This window comes from Taurulus bubalis, assembly GCF_910589615.1.
Source record: "Taurulus bubalis genome assembly, chromosome: 20".
In the NCBI taxonomy this organism is placed as follows: domain Eukaryota; kingdom Metazoa; phylum Chordata; class Actinopteri; order Perciformes; family Cottidae; genus Taurulus; species Taurulus bubalis.
Window position 1 is genome coordinate 13960196 of NC_136608.1, and position 20793 is coordinate 13980988.

The 20793-nt window shown below is 45.9% G+C and overlaps 1 protein-coding gene across 1 annotated transcript in view; it reads left to right on the forward strand.

The window, feature by feature from the left end:
• magi2a (membrane associated guanylate kinase, WW and PDZ domain containing 2a) overlaps positions 1 to 20793 on the forward strand; it is a gene marked incomplete at its 5' end in the record, with an annotated part of 181374 nt that overhangs the window by 129678 nt on the left and 30903 nt on the right. Inside the window, 5 exons of the mRNA XM_079236290.1 lie at positions 9925 to 9982; positions 11142 to 11263; positions 12442 to 12774; positions 13584 to 13766; positions 19151 to 19831. Coding sequence (XP_079092416.1) covers positions 9925 to 9982; positions 11142 to 11263; positions 12442 to 12774; positions 13584 to 13766; positions 19151 to 19831 — 1377 coding nt within the window. The remainder of the gene's footprint in view (positions 1 to 9924; positions 9983 to 11141; positions 11264 to 12441; positions 12775 to 13583; positions 13767 to 19150; positions 19832 to 20793) is intronic.

Below are 20793 nucleotides of genomic sequence, written 5' to 3' on the forward strand. Positions count from 1 at the left end.
TTCTCTGAAATAATATGGAATTATACTAATAATACTCAGGTACCTCAAAATTGCACTTAAATGCAATACGTGAGTAAACGCTTCCACCGCTGGTGAAGACGACTTGTTCCCTCTCATGTTGAACGCCGGCGTGTTCGACGCGTTCAAAGGAGCGGCGGCTGCAGTGAAGACTGAGCCGTTGACATCGCAGACACCTTGTTACATAACCCGCACTATGTATGTTTTTCTCCTCTGCCTCCATCTTTCCCACCTTCCTAACCATCTTTGTCCCCCTCCCACTTGGCCTCCTGTCTCCTCTTCTTCTTGTTTTAGTCGACGAATAGAACTAGGCCAGGCAAACAGGACCTGGCTGTTTGCTTTAATTCCCCTCACTCTTGAAGTTGCTCTCTCCCTCCACCTGTCCTGCCAAATATTTGTTGGCTGAGAAATAGGAAAAACCGAGCATCCCCGTTGTTGCTTCACTGTATTCTTCACTTTCTCCACCTGTTTTTCACCTCAGGTTTGCCAAACCAGGTAGCGAGCATCCCGCCCTGATAAGTGAATTAAAATCAGACAAAACTCCAAGATGTTATTTTTCGTCACTATTTCAGCATGTTTCATCAGACGACATCCGGAAGAGAGCTAAGCACCGGCTGTACATGGGAACAAACGTAGTCACATAGAGGGATTATACCTTTGATGGCGCTCAGGTTTGAAGGATTTTAATCGTATTAGAGGCGTCCTTTGTCTTCCTGCGTCCCAGCTGACTTCGCTCGTATGAAAAGCTGGACGTGGAATTTTCATTCCGGTCATGTGAGGAGCTTCACAGGCAAAAGTTATTCTCGTCTCTCACGAAGCTGGCGTTGGGCTCACACTCACCGATCTTGTCCTCCCTCCAAGGGACATAAAGCAGGCGCTTGTGTTTTTACTCCATCTTCTTTTCTCAGTTTAAAAAAAGCCGCCCTCTGTGTGTGATGCATCGTGTGTGTCCATGTGGAAGCTACAAGGCTCCCGTTTTGGAAATGTCACCTCTCCTGTTCTCTCCCTTGTCCTTTTAGCCACCTCAGTGGAACCTTAGACTTTTTGTGATTTTTCTTTTTTGGATGGAGGGGGACGTTTTTTTTTTTTAGGGGACACTGAATGCGAGAACACACTGGTTCCACAGTGCGCGCGCGCGCGTGTGTGTGTGTGTGAGTGTGTGTGTGCAGTCCTACAGGTGAGTGATTAGAGACGCAGCGCCCTCCTTCACCTTGAGGCTCCTGCAGCCGTCGCGAGCGGAGTAGCGTGGAGGGCCAGGCGAAGCTGTCTGCAAAATGATTGATGGGTGTATTTTGAGAACATCCCCAGCAGAGCATGCCTGAGGCCTGGAGATTGGGAGGAGGATTCAAAAAGACTGCGTGGCAGGACGTGTGTGTGTGTGAGAGAGAGAGATGCGTGCATGCTGATTTAGCTGTCAGCGTGTGTGTGTGTGTGTGGATTAGCTGCAATGGATTTTTTTGTGCATCAAAGCCAGCTGATATGCCAAGTTTAGCTAGGTGATAAATCAACACGATATCAAGATCATGACAGAGGATTCAGTATCGTGGGATTTGGTGATCGTGATATCAAGCGATATCTTTTCCAGGTCTTTCTGGCTACGTTCCAGTGAAAGGATAGTGCTGACAATCTTTTTCATATTGTACACAGTATATGGATTGATCCCCAACATGTATTACTTATGTTGCCAAACCTTGATGCACTGTAGCGTATGCCGCAGACTTCCATTGTCGTATTAAAACGCATGCACCATTAACGTTGGCACGTCAGTTTATTATTATTGAGTCGAGCCCTGCTGCCAAAAATATCCACAGCTGGAAATAGTCCATGACAAATATGCTGTTTACTCTTGTTTGAGTAATGTTTGTTGCAAACTACAGTGTCCAGCTGGTTTGGGGAAGTTGCTGTATGTTACTATATCATATATATTTGTTTACTGTATTCAAGATTAACAACTTCAGGAGGGATTAATGTGCTCACTGCCCAGTGCCACACATGGGATAGGGAAGTCCAATTGTTGAGAAGCAGACTGATGCATTGTTGGATTTGTTTGTTTTTCATGTCTTTTAAGTAGCTTTAAAATATGCTGCACAACTTCCAATTTTGTTATTTTCTTTACAACCTGTTTCTCAATTTCCAGAAATCAAAAGATGCTCTTTATAATCTCCCAGAACACATTTAAATGCGTCCAACCAACAGTCCAAAACCAGAAAATGATTGATTATTCTTTTGCCAGATTTTCCTGACAAATTACTTAAAGATATACTTGATTATCAAGAATTGTTGCAGATTAGTTTTCTGTCAATTGACTAATCAAGTGACTGTTTCAACGGCTATGCAATTACTGTGCATACATTGTGTTAGAAGATTGAATCCATATTCCCCACCTGTCTGCCTAATTTGATGTAATTTGACATGTTAGGATTTGATTATGCTCAAATTATCGTTCCAATCAGTAAGTTGCAAGATGAGTTGACTTCAGCAATTTAAAGCAAGGCAGAATCATGTAATTGCTTTTAACACCACCATCCGATATTTATCTTTTTAAATGTTGTAATTTGTCTGTTTTGACTCTAATTGAGTTAGAATCCAATTCATCTTCATGCATCCTTCTATCTCATCGACAGCGTCCCGGAAGCTGTTATAAAACAAGCTACTTTACGTAATTGTCCTATAAAACCTAAAAAAACCTAAAACCTTATAAAGGGTCTCACAAAGAAAAGCGCTTCCTCTGCTCCACTCCTGACCCCACAGGGACAGCGAGAGGCTTCAGTAGAGCAATATTGCAGATGGAAGGTGGAAGAGGAGAAAGTGTGCGTGTTTTTGTGGTGCAGCTGTAAGTTGTTGGGGGAGTTTTTTCACATAGAGCTTGCCAAATAAGCCCCAACTTTTTTGGGAGGCAAAAGAGTAGAGAATAAGTGCCAGGTCACAGTTCAGTACGTCTCCTTCTGTCCCTGGAATGTCCTGATAAGCTACAAGAATTCTGTTTTTTTTCTTCTTCTTTTTCTCATTTTCATTCTGGAGCAGAACTATTGTCTGAGACGGAGACCAGTGGGACCGTGCGGTGGAGGGGATGTAAGGACTTGCTTTCCTCTGCAGCGCAGGTGCTTTTTAAGCAGGAAAAACAAGTTGCGGGAAAGTGTAGCTCATTGAAATTGAGCAGAACACTGTTGCCAGCAAGTGACGCAATTAACTGATTTGTTGTCAGCGCCGTGGCTGTTGCATTGACTTTTCCTGTCACAGTGGAGATGTATTGGTTTGTTAATGATCTTCTAAGAGTCTTGAACCATGAGCCTTTTTCTCCGGTGCGGGGGGAACAAAATAATAATTGCACTCGTGGTTAATGTCAGTTGGCTTCAGATGTGAAAATATGAGGGTATATGTCAGTGCATCAATCTATGCCAAGCCCTGTCCCAGCCGGTGTAGTTTTATCACACACGAAACAGATATACGATCATCTGACATCATTAGTATGACTGAGCTTGTGCACTTGTCCTCACGGAGCCTTTGCATGCTGAATATAGTTGCAGCAGTAACATGTGCAAGGACTGAGCATGTGTGAGCACATGCTGGAGCCTCATAGATACAGAACTGTCTTCAAGTCTCAGGTCAAGTCTTCAGCTGTGTCCGCTGTGCAATTTAAGAATGTCTTAACGCGAAAAGTTGACATTCATGAATCTTGTTTAAATCTATGGTCATCAATCGATGGGCAGTTATGTCCATGGCGTCCTACAATTCTGATACGCCTCATATTTTTATCCTACAGTCTCTTGGTGTTCGATTACTTTTATAAAGGGACTTTAAAGGAGCAGCGCGTAGGATTTAGTGACATCTACTGGTGAAGCGGCAGACTGCAGCAAGTTAATTAAATACCCCTCTGCTCGCAGGTCGGAGAACTACGGTGGCCTTCAGGTGACATAAAAGGCTCATCATTCCATGGTCTGGCCTCTGTCCCTTTAACAACCGTTTATTCTTCACCCCCTCCCCTCCCCTCGAGTGAAACAGAAGAAGCTCACGCTGAACCAACAACAAGCTCAGAGATATTGCTTCTGACAAGGCCGGCCAGCGTCTTTTTCTTTACAGCTTTGTTGATTGTGCTTTTGATTGTGACAGGCAGGACGGTGAATATCCGCACAGATGCAGGAACGGTCCTTTTGTTGACTGAGCACGGAGCCGAGTTTATAAATCACGGCTTATACTGATTGAGGAAATATTTACTTCTGTCCATCGGTAATTTTAGCACGGCCTAAGATAAATGCTAGCGATGAGAATAAAAGGGCGGAAGACTCAAAGAGAGCGTCATCAAGCACTCTGTCCTGTTTGCTTTTTACACAGTCGGGGTTGTTGGAGCCGCAGAAGGTTAGTGGAGGTTTTGCACCAGTAGAATATCTGCTGATCTTCACGGTGGACCCGCAACCCTGGATAATCTCAAAATAAATGGCTTAATTTGTCTGCAAACAGCTCTATACATCATGTTGAACATGGTGGGAATTGAATTCACAGGTGGTCCGGGTGTATTAATATTCTGTTGGGCGAGCGGGCAGCTGGTTCTGTCTCTGCTGTGGGAACAAATAATACCTGCATGTAATGCCTCATTTCACTCATGGGGCATTATCTTCATAATGAACCTATACTAAAAATATTGCATATGCCTATTAATAATAATGATAGGACAGGCTAGGAGATACATCAGAAGAGAAAACATAAAGTTTCATGAAGTTTTGTGCTCCATTGTTTTAGGGTGGATATAAGGTCCTTTAGTTGTGAATACAATTTGACGGGTGTTTGGATTAAAATAATTCATATTATCTGTTGTTTTTAAGACATATCTATTTATTATTTGTTGCAATCGTGCTTCCTGAGTGTTCATTTATCCATATTTGATTGGGTGAAGTGTTAATGGTTTGATCCATTGGCTGAGATTTAGTTGTAGACGACAATCTGATGATGATAACGATGACAAATTCATGTTATCTGTTGTTTTATAGACATGTCTATTTAGTATTTTTGCAACCTTGCTTGAACCCGAGTGTTCGCAATATTCCGATAGACACGGTGGCCGGTCCAGGCATTTATCCATATTTGATTGAATCTCCATACAGGTGTGGTATGTTAATAACCAACCAGGCAACAGCCGACTGTTTGATCTATCGGCTGAGATTTAGTTGGAGACGACAGTCTGATGCGGCTAAACTGTACGACTGAACTGCAGCCGACTCCATCAGTGACTGGCACCAGCTTCCTTCAGCCATTTAGCACACGGACATTGAATATTCAGGCGTCTGATGTTCCTCAACGACGATAATGAGAGCCTACTGTTCCACGCAGGCCTCATCTTCTAAAAACTACGTCCATTCATGTCTTTAGATTTCCGTACCTGATGAAGTGTGTTTGAGCCAAACAGCATATTTTATGAACCTCTGTGAAAACCCTGCTGTTATATTTATTACCTATCTGTCTATCCTCAAGATGCCCATTAGATCACCTCCTACAGCAGACAAAGTTAGAGTTCAACTAAATTAAAGGTGTTGGGAAGTACTACTGTGCAGGAAATGTAAGAAACCATATAACGCCTTTGTAGCTCCAGTAGGCGCTGTGGGAAGCCGGGAAAAATTGCCTCAAGTGACTTCATAGTTTGACGAATACAAGTTTGAAAATGTAAAAATGAAATCTGGGGGTGTGGAGTTAGAAAGTGAGCTCAAATAATTATTTTTAAGATATTCTACTAAGGTTTGATCAAAGGAGCAACCAACCACTGTGCACTGAGCATTTCAGGTTATGGGATATCAAAATCATAGTCATTCTACCATACAATCTAAGTCTGTGATTTCAGTGACATTTCAGATGGCCAGTGCTGTAACTTTTGGCACGTGCTCTTTGTCTGCGGTGGCATTTGAGAGACTTTAGCTCTCAGTTTGAGGTTGAGATAATTGTGGTGGGATTGTACTTGCAAAGAAAGGAATTTGCAGCAGGTGAGTGTGAACCACTGCCTAAATGTATAAGACGGTTAAGTTTATATATATTCCACTGCCAAATGTGTGTTCTCAAATAAGCGTTCCTGAACATCACACCTTAGCCAGCCCACACTTTCATTAGTGGTGATATGCTTTTCACAGTAAACTCGCTGCTCGTATTCAAAGGTGACATAATAAATGAAGCCCAGTTCGGGAGAGAAACAAAAGGGACTTTAATATTTATTTTCGGTGACCTTAAAAGGCTCAAATTACTGAAATTTCGGTTCAGCCGGTTTCCTCCTCAATGGAGGGATGAAAAGAACGAATGGAAAAAAGGAAACAGGACATGAGTAAACAACCGCAGTGTCTGTGTGTGGTTTCTCAACCTGTTCCTCAGACCAAATTAGAAGAAGAAAAAACAGAAGAAAAAAAAAAACCGCACAAGCTTGTCTGTGAGACTGCATGCAGGATGAGAGGATGCTTGAGGAAGGTGGACGTCGCGATGGAGACGGAGGGGAAATAAGGTGAAGAGGAGCGATATCATTGAGTGGCGCTGGGGGAGAGAAATCTTGGGGGGAAGATGCCAGGATGCCTCCTGCTGGCAGTAAACGGCCCTCCACCTGCGACTGCAGGATGGATGTCGCGGCATGACAGGAGATTGCAAACATCTCTCTCCACCCGCTTCGTCATACACAGCTCCTGCCGGGAGATTTCACACCGGCTTGACATTTCCTCCGTGGACGCATGCAGCATGGCGGTGGAAAGCAGTGCTGGCTTTCTATGACACACACACACACACACACACACACACACAGTTAGCTCTCAATCGCAGGCTGCTGACAGAGAGGTTGTAGACGACACTCAGCGGAGCCAAACAAGAGTAGCAGCATTTGGTGCGGCTGGATTGTGTACATGGGAGTCTCTTTTTATAGCCTTTTGGTTTCTTAAGAATCAACTCTTTTGATTTCAAGGAGAGGTAGTGTGCTGTTTCTTCTTTTCAAGAGGTAAATCCTCTTGATTTGAAGTGGCTGCAGAAGATTTAAGAGATATTTAAGGTTTACGAAAACATATTTTCATGATATCATTGTATTCGAAGAATAGTTTGACCTTTTCTGGAAATGCTCAACATCTTTTTTCTCAAATCTTTGGTCTTTCGGCCTTTCGATCAAAGGTTCTCGAGTTGAGCCTATTCTTTTACACCTCTATAGTCTGAGTTATTTAGAAAAACAGCATTAGAAGTCTATTAGAAAGACATCAGACATGTGTTAGCCACATGTTTGCAAATTCTAAGAGTGGGAGACACCGACTCCTCTCACCGGTTTGGATCAGCTCGTCGTCTTGTTGACAATCTGTCTGATCGCTCGTGTTTCTTTCTTGGCGTTCCCAGATTCCATGATGAGTACAACATCCTCGTAACTGACAGAAATGAGCGAGACCCCGAGTGGTTAACTAAACCCTGGCCTCCCCTCCTCCTGAAAGCGCAGACGTTTCTGGCTTCCTGCAGCTCATCTCGTGGACATTTTAATGGAAATATCATTTTCAGAGGAAGACTGCTGAAATGCACGACAGTCCTTTGATCTCTCGCATTTGTGTGCGTCTGTGTGTGTGTGTGTGTGTGTGTGTGTGCATATGCAAAATGAAGGGGAGGGTAAGTGTGTGCTCGTGTAAAGTAAGTAACTGTGTGTGTGTGTGTGTGTGTGTGTGTGTGTGTGTGTGTGCGTGCGTGACACCCAGTAAAGGTGAGAACATGAAACACTCTTTCATATTTAATGAGTGGAGATGGGGCTAAGGAATGTTCACAGGAGGTATTCCCGTGGGCTGTCATCCTGCAACAGCGCGCTGTTATATCACTCACAACCGTGTGTGTGTGTGTGCGTGTGCGCCTTTTAGTGAGTGCGCAGGCAAAAAATAGTCCGTCCTACTGAAAGTTTAATCGTTTGTTTTGAGGGGATGGGGGGGGGCCGGGGTTCGGAGGAGCATATGGCACGTGCACGAGCAATGCACCAGCATTGTTTTGATATTCCTGCTCCGTGTGGGAGGGATGGGACCCTCTGGAGTCTGCAAACTGCAAACTAGGCCAAAGCAGTAGTAGCGGATGCATGCGGTGACCATGGAGTGCGTCGCCCTTGGTGTACGGCTTTGCCTGCGTGTGTGTTTTTTCTCACAAGCTGATCCCGCCCGGTCCGATTAGGAAGCATTTTTTCCTCCGCCGTTATCTCCGCTCTCATCCTGATTAACTCCGCGTTGTCACTAATCAAAGCCGGCCTGCTTGGTAGCGGAGCTGCACTGGAACGCGCTGTCCCCGAGCTCTGGTGCTCGATTCAGCTTTAGATGCTCAACCAGCAGGGGCTGCGTCCCCTCCCCCCAATCTCGGTTTTCAGTGATCACACTATTATGCTAAAACAACTCCATTTGGGAATATGCTTATAATGCAAATTGCTCATATCCTGGAAAGCAAAGGGGAGGCGTCCTCCTTCTAGATGTGTTTTATCAGCGAGCTGTGGGCAGAAGGAAAGAGGAGAGGGCCGCTTTTGAAAATGCTGTCCAGTGTGACTGACGACTGTGAGCGGCTTGAGGAAGTTCAGCTTTGATCACGGAGAACAAAGGCAGCGTGTCCACACACGGAAAGAGGCCGAGGGAGCAGAAACATCCGTGACCTTGAATTCATAAAGTTCTTTTGAGACGTTGCCGGCCGCTCTGGAAATGCCAAGTCAAAGCTATTCACTGCATCTTAGCGAGACTTTGGAGCCACGCTAAGATGCTAAAATATCTCAACAACTGTTGAATGGATTGCCGTGACTTTTTGTTGGGGGGTTCCTGGTGTCCCAGAGGAGGAACCCCGATGACCTTGGCGATCCTCGACTTTTCTTCTAGAGTCAATAACAAGTTGAAATTTGTGTTTCTGAGTGAAATCGAATACTATTGTGAACTGTAGATTTGTTGTGAAAGATGCTCCAGTTATTTAAAGGTCCCGAGAGAATAAATGAACTCTTAATAACTTGAGTGGTCATCCCGCTTTTCAATTACCGCCGCCATCACTTTGGCCTGTGACAAAAACCTGCAAAACTAATGACATTCCCCTCGGCCTCATTTGCATGTGTGTTCATTAATAAACAAGCTTCTTGCTTAGTCATGATGGCACCATTTATTGTTGTCGTGTGCACACTTTTGTCTTTTTTTAAAGCGACGAATCCAAAGTTCGAGCATCGACATCCGTACTTTTGAAAAACGTGCCATTCAGATTCTTCTCGCAGCATTTCTGCTCTTTGATCCGTCTGTCTTTCGTCAATAATTGACTGTCGCGTGCTATTTGTGGGCGATTGCGTTGTCAACCCACCAACAGAAATGTGTTCCAGTCGCTCCTGTGAAGGTTCAACACCCTCGGGGGGGTTTGTGCACGTTCTAATTCAAGCTCTTAATCTAGGCAACGATCTCACATCAAAACCCAATATTTACAGCACAGACAAGATGCAGGGCATTAATCTTTCACTGATTTAACTTCAGACACTAGATCTATCAATATTTGGTGTTATTTTGCAACTTCTTTCTTGGAGAGTGATGCATCTGATGCGCAGCTTTAAAAGAGCGACTATAGCCTCTTTAAATCAATCAATGTGACAAGCTGAGCTGCTGAGAAAACACTTTTTTTTATGTTTTTTTTAATCTTACATCTTGTGGCCATCACACTTATTTATTTTTTATTATTGTATAAAAGATACGACTTTTCAGAATATTCACGAGTGTGAATAACGGCCCTCCGGTGAACACGTTATCACACCATCAAAATCCCGGTAATTAGAGGACAATAAAACGATGCTGTAAACTAATTCCACCACAAAGATGTTTTCATGTAAGATCAATATTCTGTTGCAAGTTCATTGAATAATAACAAACCTTCATTATTGTCGTCTCACTGCTGCTTTTCTTTGTGTGTGTGTTTTTTTTTTCTTCACAGAGCTTCCGTACGGCTGGGAGAAAATCGATGACCCCATTTACGGCAGCTACTATGTTGAGTAAGTCGGCTCCATCTTTAATATGCAACGGCTTGCTTTTGACTTCTTTTTTTCTTTCTCCAATGTGGCCCGGTGGTGCTGTATTAATCATATTCCTTTTTTCAGAGCACGGCTCTGCAGCCAGGAAGCAGTTTCTCCCTCTTCTCCGTCTGCCTGCTGACGGCTCGCTGTTTGTTTGCATGTGGAGGAAGTTTGTTGGTCTCTGTGTGCTTATCCATATTTCTGTGTGATCCTCCTGTCGGAAACACTCACTGCATCTAAATCCGTGGCTTAGCTCACGAGCAGAGATCAGTGACTCTTTTTTTTTTAAGTCCAGCATCTCCACAGCACCTGCTGCAGTAGCATGTGCTGCGTATTGAACGTCCCCTCTCTGTTCAGAGGTGTCGTTTCTTTGGCTGGATGCTCTCCACTTTGGGGCGCGGGGACGCGGCTCTATTTTTAGACTTGCAGGGGGAGTCATTCGGCTTTCGACTTTGCGAAAGAAAAACCTCCAGAATGACACTTGACTACACCTCTCTCTCTCTCTCTCTCTCTCTCTCTCTCTCTCGCTTTGTCGTCATGTTAATATCATGAAAGAAGAAGTTGCCAGACCTTGAAATTATGTAACAATGTAAGAAATATAGTCAAGCTGTTTTGTAATTAGCGCCATGATACTGGGGTGTTCATTAAAAGATAAGGAGAGGAAGACGACAATGTGTGTGTGTGTGTGTGTGTGTGTAGCCTCAGACAGTGAGGAAAGCATCTTAATGATGACTAATTATTTCACACTGGCAAATTAGATTATTTGTAGTCGTTGGCTATACCTTCCAAGTTGCAAACTAAATTAAGGACGACGTGGGACGTTAGAGGAAGCCACTGTCCCGTGTGCAGGTCTCCTCCCAGTCTCTGATTCACATTACTCTGCTCATAAGAAAAGCCCAGAGTCAGTCGTTTGTTCTTTTTCTTTTTTTTCTTTGCTCAGCTAGGCCATTCTGCATGTCTGTTACATAATCTGTGGGACCGACCGTTTAATTAATCATCACAGCAATAGTTGCTGTAGTGCCAGGGCTTTTAGGTCTGATCTTTGCTGAGAGGAGGCGGGGGGGGGGGGGGTTAAGTTAAACGAGCAGGAGAAAGGGAAATCTGAAATCTCTCGTCTTTTTTGTTTTTATCATCATAGCCATATAAATAGAAGGACCCAGTTTGAGAACCCAGTCCTGGAGGCTAAACGGAGAGTCCAGCAGCAGCAGCAGATGCAAAGCCAGGGTCTGTCCTCACTGCCCCTTCCCACCATCTTCAGAGGTAAGACCACGGCGCTTTTAAAGGATGAACCCCAGTCATTAGGAAATATAGTCATGCTTTTTGTCTGGTTGTGTGTTTATATATAAGTCGATACAGTCTAGCTTAGTCATTTGATCATTTCAGTTTCAGTGATTTATTTTTTTCAGGCCCCAGAAAGTGTCTTTTTCGCTTCATTGACCTATTGCACATTTTCAAATGTATTATAACCAAATCTATTTGCAAATGAAGAGAATTTGAGGTAAGTAGTCTCAGTCGAAAACATTTTGGTGGATTATATTCATGTTAAAAACTAACTAGTCACAGAAATCTGTGAGTCAACAACAACTTTACAACTAAATAACTCTTACTCAAGTCAAACCATGTCGCTCACTTCACTGACTTGATGTGGCAGCAGTGAATTGTTTATATGAATGAAGCTTTGCATACAGATATGTGGCTTACGTAACACCGCAAACTCGTACGAGCCAGATCCAGAATTAAAGATCGTCGTGTCCACATCCGAATTCATAACTCACTGTCCAAACATTTACCGTGTAACACTTGAGAAACCTGAATTAAAAACTAAGATCCAGGCCGAACTCAAACATTTCGATCTGCGCGCCCGGAATATTTCAGGGTTTATAATGAGCCTCTTCATATAAATTGACAGTCTTATGTCATTTATATTCTGCACGATATGAAACAAAAACAGGATTCTCTTTCCCCCTTAAGGCTTTTTTTTGCTAACAAGCAACATCAATTCCCTCCTATTTCCTCATTAGGAACAAGGCTGTTTCTCTGTTGATTGACAGCGAGACTCAACAATGGGTTCGCTCTCAGGCGTCAGTCAAACTGCTGGGGCTGATGATGATGATGATGATGATGATGATGTTTGTTGGTCGTATGAATGGTGAACATGTGGGTTTGAATGTGACTCATTATTTTTAGTTTAATGACTGGTTTTGTTGCCACCTGATTCCAGTGCTCCCTCTCCACCACCAGCCACAGCAGTAGGATGCACTGCTAGAAAAAAGAGATTAAAAAAAAACTGTCTGGACTGGTGAAGTGGAGATTTGTTTCCATAGAAACGTAGTGGTCGAGAGCCTGTCTCCGTGGTTACACTTTGTGTACATTCCAGTGAGGCTCTCTCTCCTCCCTCTCCCAAACCTCCTCCATTTCACTCCAAACTTTGGATCCAGTGGAGGACGCCAGCGCCTGTGCCACCCTCCCCAGATCCCCCCGGGTTCAGGTCGGCGCGGTGCCCGAGCGCTGCCACAGCCTCGGCGACCTCTCCTGCTCGCCAACTCCGGGTCGCCGGGCCGCCGCCGCGTGTGCTATGTCCTCCTCCGCCGACGCCTCCCCGCTCCGCCGTGTCCTGACTCGGCGGATGAATATGTGCCCCCATCACCACCACCAGCACCACCACCATCACCATCACCAGCAGCAGCAGCGTCAGCCACTCCACACCTCCGCCTGCGCCGTGGTGCTAGAGCAGCCCGTCTGTAGCCCCTTCTCCCTGTGGCACTTTGTCAGTAAGTAGGCCAAGCGAAGAAGCAAAGGGAGGCTGACTTGTCGTTCTCATGGCTGCCTGCGCTCGTTTGACTTGCTGTAAAGCATGCTAGCTCGCAAGCAAGCTTTTGCGCTTGAGGCAGTTCGAGGATTTGAGTGACGAGAGTCTACCACGACGCGTCTAATCGCCTGGTGAGTGTAATCACTCGGTCTATGTCTGGACCAGCGACGGCAAACAAAGGGAGGTAAACTAGCACACTAGCCACGTCTCCACCCGAGGTGAAAAGATGGGAGACTTGGTTGAGTGTAACTAAGCTTGTTGGCTGAGATCCTCTCATTCCTACACACGGCGCCCCTCCCTCCCCGCCTCCCAGTCCCTCCCTAACCCCACCATCTTCTCTCGGAGCTGTACCTTGATTGACAGCATGTCATTTATACGAACTCCGCTGCTCCCTTGGTAGCCTTTGGGATGGGACTGAAGACCTGCACCCCTGAAGCTCTCTCTGCACCCTTTTTGCCCAGCATGGGAAGTGAGGACCGGATACTGGTTTAGTATGTGTACCAGGAGGGATGTTGCATCTGTACCTTTTGCACGGTAGCCACACCTGCATCTTTCAGCACCGCAGACCCACCTCTGTCCAAGTTCGCCGTTAAGATCATACCCTGCCGGTTTTCCCGTGTCTTACTGGATAAGCTTTCCCCAAGCCCCTCCCCTCTGAGCATCGCCCTGCACCAGCTTTGAGGTCCTTTCAAACCTTTTGCTATGAAGCATTCACATTGGTGGTAGTTGTTTGTATGTGGTTTAATTTGTTTGTTTATGTGTCCTTTATAGAGAAGCCGCTGTTCACGCGGGACCCCACTCAGCTGAAAGGCAGTTTCCTGTCCACGTCACTCCAAAAGAGCAACATGGGCTTCGGCTTCACTATAATCGGAGGCGACGAGCCGGACGAATTCCTCCAGGTCAAGAGCGTGATCCCCGATGGGCCTGCCGCAGCCGACAGAAAGATGGTCACAGGTAGGCCTCAACAAATAAACATGGATCCTTCATTTAACCATGAACTCTTGAGACACCCGGGGGAGTGAAATACTAAACACATGGCCACATGAGAGCACACACAGTCGAGGAACAACCTTCAAATGCAGCTCAATAAACGAGAACCTGACAGGGGCAAAAGAAACGTATCCTCGCTTATTCAAAAATGATGAAATTCCTCCTGAAAACATGGCTGGCATGCATTTGCACAAGATACTTTAAATAGCACAGGTGATAAAATAAGCGAAACTGAAGAGAGAATTTCCAGAGAATTACACAAATTCCCGTGAATGTCAGCATAACAAAGTAAGTGTGGTTCTTCCAGGTTTGTCGTATCTGGTCCATTCATCAGCAAACATCCAAAGAAACAGGGTTAAGCTCCACATTTTTCATATTTCGCCTTTTTTTTTAACCGCCCTGAAGCCTAGACAGTGAATTTCCAAAAAAACACACCCAAATTTAAAGATGAAGTGGCGACAAGTGCATGGATGTATGCATGTTGCACACATTGCATGCATGTGCGTGTGCAGGTGCAGGTTGTGTGCGCTCTGCAGGTGTGTGTGTGTGTGTGTATGTGTGTGTGCACACGCCTGTGCACCAACTGCAGAGTTTGGTCCTTCCAGGTCATTAATCATGAGAGGGACTTGGGCACCATAACTCCTGGCTGTGGCCACATGATGGGGGTGGAACTGCAGCACGTACGCACACAAATGCACAGACACCCACACACACACACACACACACCGGGACAGAGACGCTGTACTTAAGAAGGGAACGGGACTAGCAGGTTTGTCAGCGTGCAGTGATGTTTCTATCCGTACACACTGGAGCCAACGCGGAGCTTACGGTGGTCGTTTATCACAGGTAAAGTAAGCTAGTCGGGGAGTTTGATCTGTGGTAAAGCTGGTATTCTGCTTCAAAAAACTTTTGAATTGCTCTAATAGATTGCAGTTGTGACTATTTGCAGAACATTGGGTCATTAATGTCTGTTTCTTTACAAATGTGTCGGCACCGCGCTCCAAAACAGATCCCTTGATGAGTAATAAAGCTTGTCCTGACAACGCTGCTTATAAAACATGTTCAGGGTCAGTCTTTTCATCCCCGCCTCGCTCTGTTTCTTTTATTCTTTCACCAGAAATAACTAACAAATCCCTCTCACATCTCGACTATCCTACACCCCTCCTCTCCCCACGTCTCCTCTCCTCTCCACCGCATCCTCCCTTCAGCTCCTCTCCATCTCGAGCTCACATCCAGCCTCCATCCCCCCCCCACTCAGCCTCCGCAGACTCTGTGTCCTACTTCTGCAGTAACAGAGCGAGCTCCATCACAGTAACTCAGAGATCACGCGGACGTAGAACCAGGACTAACAGGGGTGTGAAATTCCCAATTCCAGATATATAATTTGTGCCACTTTTCCTCTTTCATTGCTGCGTGATTACACCACCAGGGAAAACATGTTCATGTTCTCTTATAGACGGGACTTACTGATTTATGACTGGTGGACCACATGCAGTGCAGTTTTGTCCAGGCAGGATATTGTGTGTTTTGTGTTTCCTCCGCAGAAGGAGTGTGAGGTGTTAGCTGTGATGTTTTTGTGGAGTACAGAGCTGAGCTGCGCTAGCTTGAAGTGGAGAGGCTTCGCTTGAATGCCAGAGGCAAAGTTTAATACAAAATTCAGTGGGTTTGTTGGTACAATATGCTGAAAACTGGAGATTCTAACTGCTGCAACTCACAGCGTTATCACAGCGTGTGCTCCATTTGTATAAGATCAGACACGGAGGCATTTGTCCTCATAAAACATTCAACATGTGTATATTCTACAAAAACACAGTTTCTCACACGTGATCTACACGTCAAACTTCACTCACTTTTGTAGCGTTACTCCTATTAGTTTTAAGTGTGGTTCATGTCCCAGTATAGTCAGCATCCTTTCGAGTTAATGATCCATGGAAATAAAGACACATCCCTCTCTGTTTATCTACAGTGTAGAGATGGGTGTCCGGGAATTATGAGGCATTTAACTGTCTGTTTGCTTCGCTAAAAAGCTCAGCTTACATTGGAGTAAACAGACCACTCTCCTGACTCCTGATGAGACCGTACCAAATGCATGTTGCTTCAGCAGCCGTTTACATCCATCATCATCTCCCTGTCATCTTACTCAGATGGTCTCCGTCTCGTCTGTCCTTTGGGTTTCTCCTCCAATCATCCTCACGCCCGGCGAGGCCGTATTGCCGAGGCCCCAAGGTCGAGTGCGAGCTCTTGAGGTCTATGGGATATAATTATAGGTAGCGTGTTCTGTTCACACTGCGGAGAGTACCGAGAGCGGTCCTCTATTAGCTGTTACAACGACCGAGCGGCGTGCCGGGGTTCAGCTCGCCACAGTTCACTCAAGAACAGATAAAGGAAGAGCGACTGGAGATGTATGGGACATATTTATTACACATTTTCCTCGACAGCCGCTAATCCGATCGACTTCACACTTGGCGCGCTGCTCAGGAGGCGTCGGTGTCGAGCCGCTTTGACGAGCGTCTCTCCAGAAAGCAGCGAGCAGTGACACCGGAGGCCAAGCAATCGGGCCTCGCTCAGAGAGGGATCGTTTTGAACCAGCGCTGCTCTGGTTATTCGAGTCACGGCCGCGGTGCACTTTGGACCACATGTCACCTCAGTTAACCCGGCACGCTCGTTATGTCGACGGAGTCCCGTTAGCCGGAGATGACTATGTCATGAGGAATATTCCAGGGTGGGACGTTGAAAGATGGAGTAGCAACGTGGGCCTTGTTCCCAGCGAGTGTGGTGTTCACGGTTAAGCTCGGTGTGATTTAGAGGATGCAAGGGACCTAAAGGAGGGATTACAGCAGATGGAGAGGGGACTGCTTAGCGGCCGTGAGTGTGTTGCTTTTGTCTCGGTTCACTTCATTGTACCTAAACAACAGAAATACATGTTTTTCACCTGAGCCCTGCTGGCGTCTACGGATTCAGAGTTTTTGTTTGAGATTGAGATTCATTTAATCTGCGGCGCTCACTGCGTTGAGATCGATGGAGACGTAGTGGCTCGATTAGTGAAGAATGAATAAATCTCAATTCACTGCCATTGTACTGTGGGGGTGGTGACAGAAGATTCAGAGGCAGATGTCACTGAACATTGGCACATAAACACATCAAACAAAACCTGTCTGCTGCATTGCCCCCCCCCTTTCACCCCCCACCGGTCATAAAGAATGAGATCTCTGGGCTCGGCGAGGGCGCTTGGAGGTCACGGCACCACAGCATTTGTTTTCTGCCAGCGTGCTCTCCACTATTGATTCTGACACTAGTGCTCAAGGCAAATGTCGTCCGCGTTTACCCGGATTAATTAAAAAGTCCCTCACATCACGTTGCCTCGAGGTGTGAGCTCGCGCCGTCAATACCGGCAGAGCGTTTAAACTCGGCGACACAGTCGACGGCGAGTGAACCTTTTCGGTGATATCTCAACTTGCCGTTGTCACTCAGAGGGGTCAGCGGCTCGCCTCCACGTCGTTTAATGTTAATACATTTAAATGATCAAAAAATGCAAATGACAAAAAAAAAACAAGGTGAGGGTCAATCACGGAAGCACATGCTTTCCTTATTAATGATGAAAGATCTTTGTTTTTCACTTTCTCCCCCCACCCTGCCCTCGCTCTAAAGAGCACGACGATTATACCTGCAATTAGGAAATAATTGTTTTATAATCAACCCAGAGTAGTGCTGTTTGTCAGACTTTAAAGTGGATCGTGCCTTGTGTTCCCACTTGTGTGCCCGGTGTTTTTTAAAAAGCTGCGTGGCGCCTGCACAGCGGAGCACAAAACACTATATTTAGTAATCCGGTTGAGACAAAGATAAGCCTGTGGAGCGCTTTTTGTGTGGGAACATTTAATTGTCAGCTATTTCTTTTTTAATCTACGGCGCAGTATATTGCAGGGAGCAAATAAAAGCACTTGGCCCCATGAAAGGCAAACATTTCAGCCACTTGTCATCCGTTCCATTTTACACTTGAAAGGGAGATAAGGCATTATCTGTGGTAATGTTTTTCTGGAGAAACTGTTTATAGCTGAAAGTGAAATCAAAGGAGAGGCGTTGCTGATTGAGCACTAGAATGGCTGCAGACAGCCTCAGCCCTACGGTACAACACCAGCATCTGTTACTCAATGCAGTTTCTCATTTAGAGTTTCCTTTACGGGTCGTTTACTATGCATATTCTAATTCTAAGATAATCAAGTAGCTATTACAGCAGCAGCTGCTAAACTTTGAACGGTTTATGTTGTTTAAAGAAAGCGTTCCCACAACTGCGGCGCTCCTGAAGTGGGTATATTAGACATCGTCATAACCAACTCCAACTCTGTCCTTTTAAATGCAGTGTTTCCCAAAGTTTGTATCTGGGGATCCACTTTTTAACAATGACAAAGCATCACGACCCGATTCCCAGTAATCCTTCTCTATAATAAAAGAAGAGAGCAGATATGTGTGTAAATAAACGCTCCTGACCAGTTTTTACGCCCATTTCTGCGTCGCCTGGTGTTATCAGGAATAGTTAAATAGGTTGCATGTGTTACTGAAAACTAATACACACGTTAAGTACTTTATACATGACAGCAAATGAATGCATTAAGGCCGAGTTAACAGGAAAGTAAACAGAATGCACGCTAGCTTTTCTTATTAGATTCCGTGTTTATAAATAGGCTTCAATTATCGGAGCGATACGAACATTCAGGCTTCCTCGTGTGGCTGAAAGGTGTACTGCAGATATACATCTTGAATAAAAGACTATGGAAGAAAATCAGCAACAAATTTTGGCCTAATAAAATCTCCTGCGACCCACCGGTGGGTCCCGACCCAGGCTCTTTGGGAATGACTACACTAGTGGCATCGGTTTCACCAAATGTGCAACTTCTAAGCAACAATTTGCAACACGATGCCATTTCCTTTCCTGTTAATTTAGTCTTGTTTCACTAATCATGAGAGGGCCTTGGAGGTCTTACAAATCTATTTGTTTGTGGGGAAATGTTAAACAATGACATCATATTGTTGTCCTCCCTGTCTCCTGGCATATTGGTAACGCCGTGGTTAAAACTCATACTTTAGATTTAGTTTTTATTTCTGGTGGGATCGTCAGTCAGGGAACATTTCATTTCCCTCTCTCCCTTTTTCTTTCCTGTCTGTTTCCACTGTCTCACTGTCTCTTTTGACAAAACACCGTTGTCTAGGAAACTGTTGAGCTTCATACTCGACGGTTTGATTTTTTTTTTTGTCATTTCTCGGTTATTATGCTCCTCAAGTTTCTGTAGCTTCAGTATGAATCTCCGTGTCCCGGCCTTCACACCTGACCACCGTGTTTTCCGTCTGTCCAGGTGACGTCCTCGTCTACATCAACGACGTGTGCGTCCTGGGCACCACCCACGCCGACGTGGTCAAACTCTTCCAGTCGGTGCCGATTGGCCAGAGCGTCACCCTGGTCTTGTGCCGTGGCTACCCTCTGCCCTTCGACCCGGAGGAAGCTGCCAACGCCAACAACAACACCACCACCACCACCATCATCTCCCCGCTGGGCATCATGGAGCAGCGGCCCATCATGGTGAACGGCCGGACGGGCTACGACAACTACCTGGACTATCTCTCCCGCACGGCCCGCTTCGTCGCCGACCCCGGCCAGGACCCGGTGAACGCGCAGCTGCTCACCCCTCACCCGGGCGACACCCACTTAGACGGCTCGCTTCCTCCCACCACCGGCACCACGCCGCCCGACAGCGTCTCCATGGCGTCCTCGGGGGCCACCCAGGGGGAGCTGCTGACCCTGACCATGGTGAAGGGCGGCGAGGGTTTCGGCTTCACCATCGCGGACAGCGCGACGGGCCAGCGGGTCAAACAGGTGCTGGAGCCCCAGGGCTGCCCGGGCCTGTGCGAGGGCGACCTGATTGTGGAGATTAACAAGCAACACGTGCAGGGATTCGTGCACACGCAGGTGGTGGAGCTTCTCAAGGAGTGTGCCGTGGGAACGGAGACCATCCTGGTGGTGCAGAGGGGGGGAACAGGTAAGACGGATGGCTGCAGGCGGCGATGGTGGGAGGATTGTTGGCTCGACGCGAGCCCTCGAATCTCTCCGGCTCTTCTCCACATTTGCCTTTCGAGCTGCATGTCTGTCCGCCTATTCATCTATGTCATGTTTTATTGTTGTAGCCAAGTGTGTGTGCGCGTGTGTGTGTGTGTGTCCAAAGGCTGCAGAAATCTGCAGTCCTGCAGCGCTCAACAATAGCTCTTCTCAAGGGCCCTTCCCATTGTTTTTTTACATAAGGAGAAAACAGTTTTCCTTCACTAAAGTGGAGGCCGCTCCGCTCCGCTCTGCTCACCGACCCGTAACACAAAGTGGTCAACAAATAGCCTTTCATTGAGGTGCATGCTTCTTGCAGCTTTGAGGTTATTTTCAAAGTCACTTCTAAATGGATAGATGTTTTTTTTTCACGTCCGTTTCAAATGTATGACAAATTGTACCTTTTAAGAAAAGAGGAAAAAAAAGGCCTGTCAAGAGTAACGCAGTTTTTCCACGAAAACACTGTTAAACTGCAAATGGCCCTGAAGTGCTTTCCACCATGTGTTTTTCCGAATTTGTGGCCCTCTGACAATCCTAGTTATGCACCGCACTCGGTGGTGACTCACACACGGGTTTGTGATTTGCCGAATCAACCGGTAGCCGACAGTTTCCGGCTCCGCGAGTGTGAAGCAGCAGATACCGGTGTTGTCTCCAGACAGCGAACGTCTCACGGCGATGCTTTTGACATTGAAAAGAAAAAGAAGAAAGCTTCGCTGGCACGTCTTCCCAGAACTGTGTGCATGGTTCAAACGGCAGAACAAAAGTTGTGTGTACGCTGTGATCTGCCTACAAACTGAGCTCGCCTTCTTCTCAAATTGTTGAGGTTGTTCATCTGCCAGCGATGACACGCGTCAAAGCTCCGACGTTGAAGATTAAACCGCTGGATTTTAATTAAAATCGAGAAAT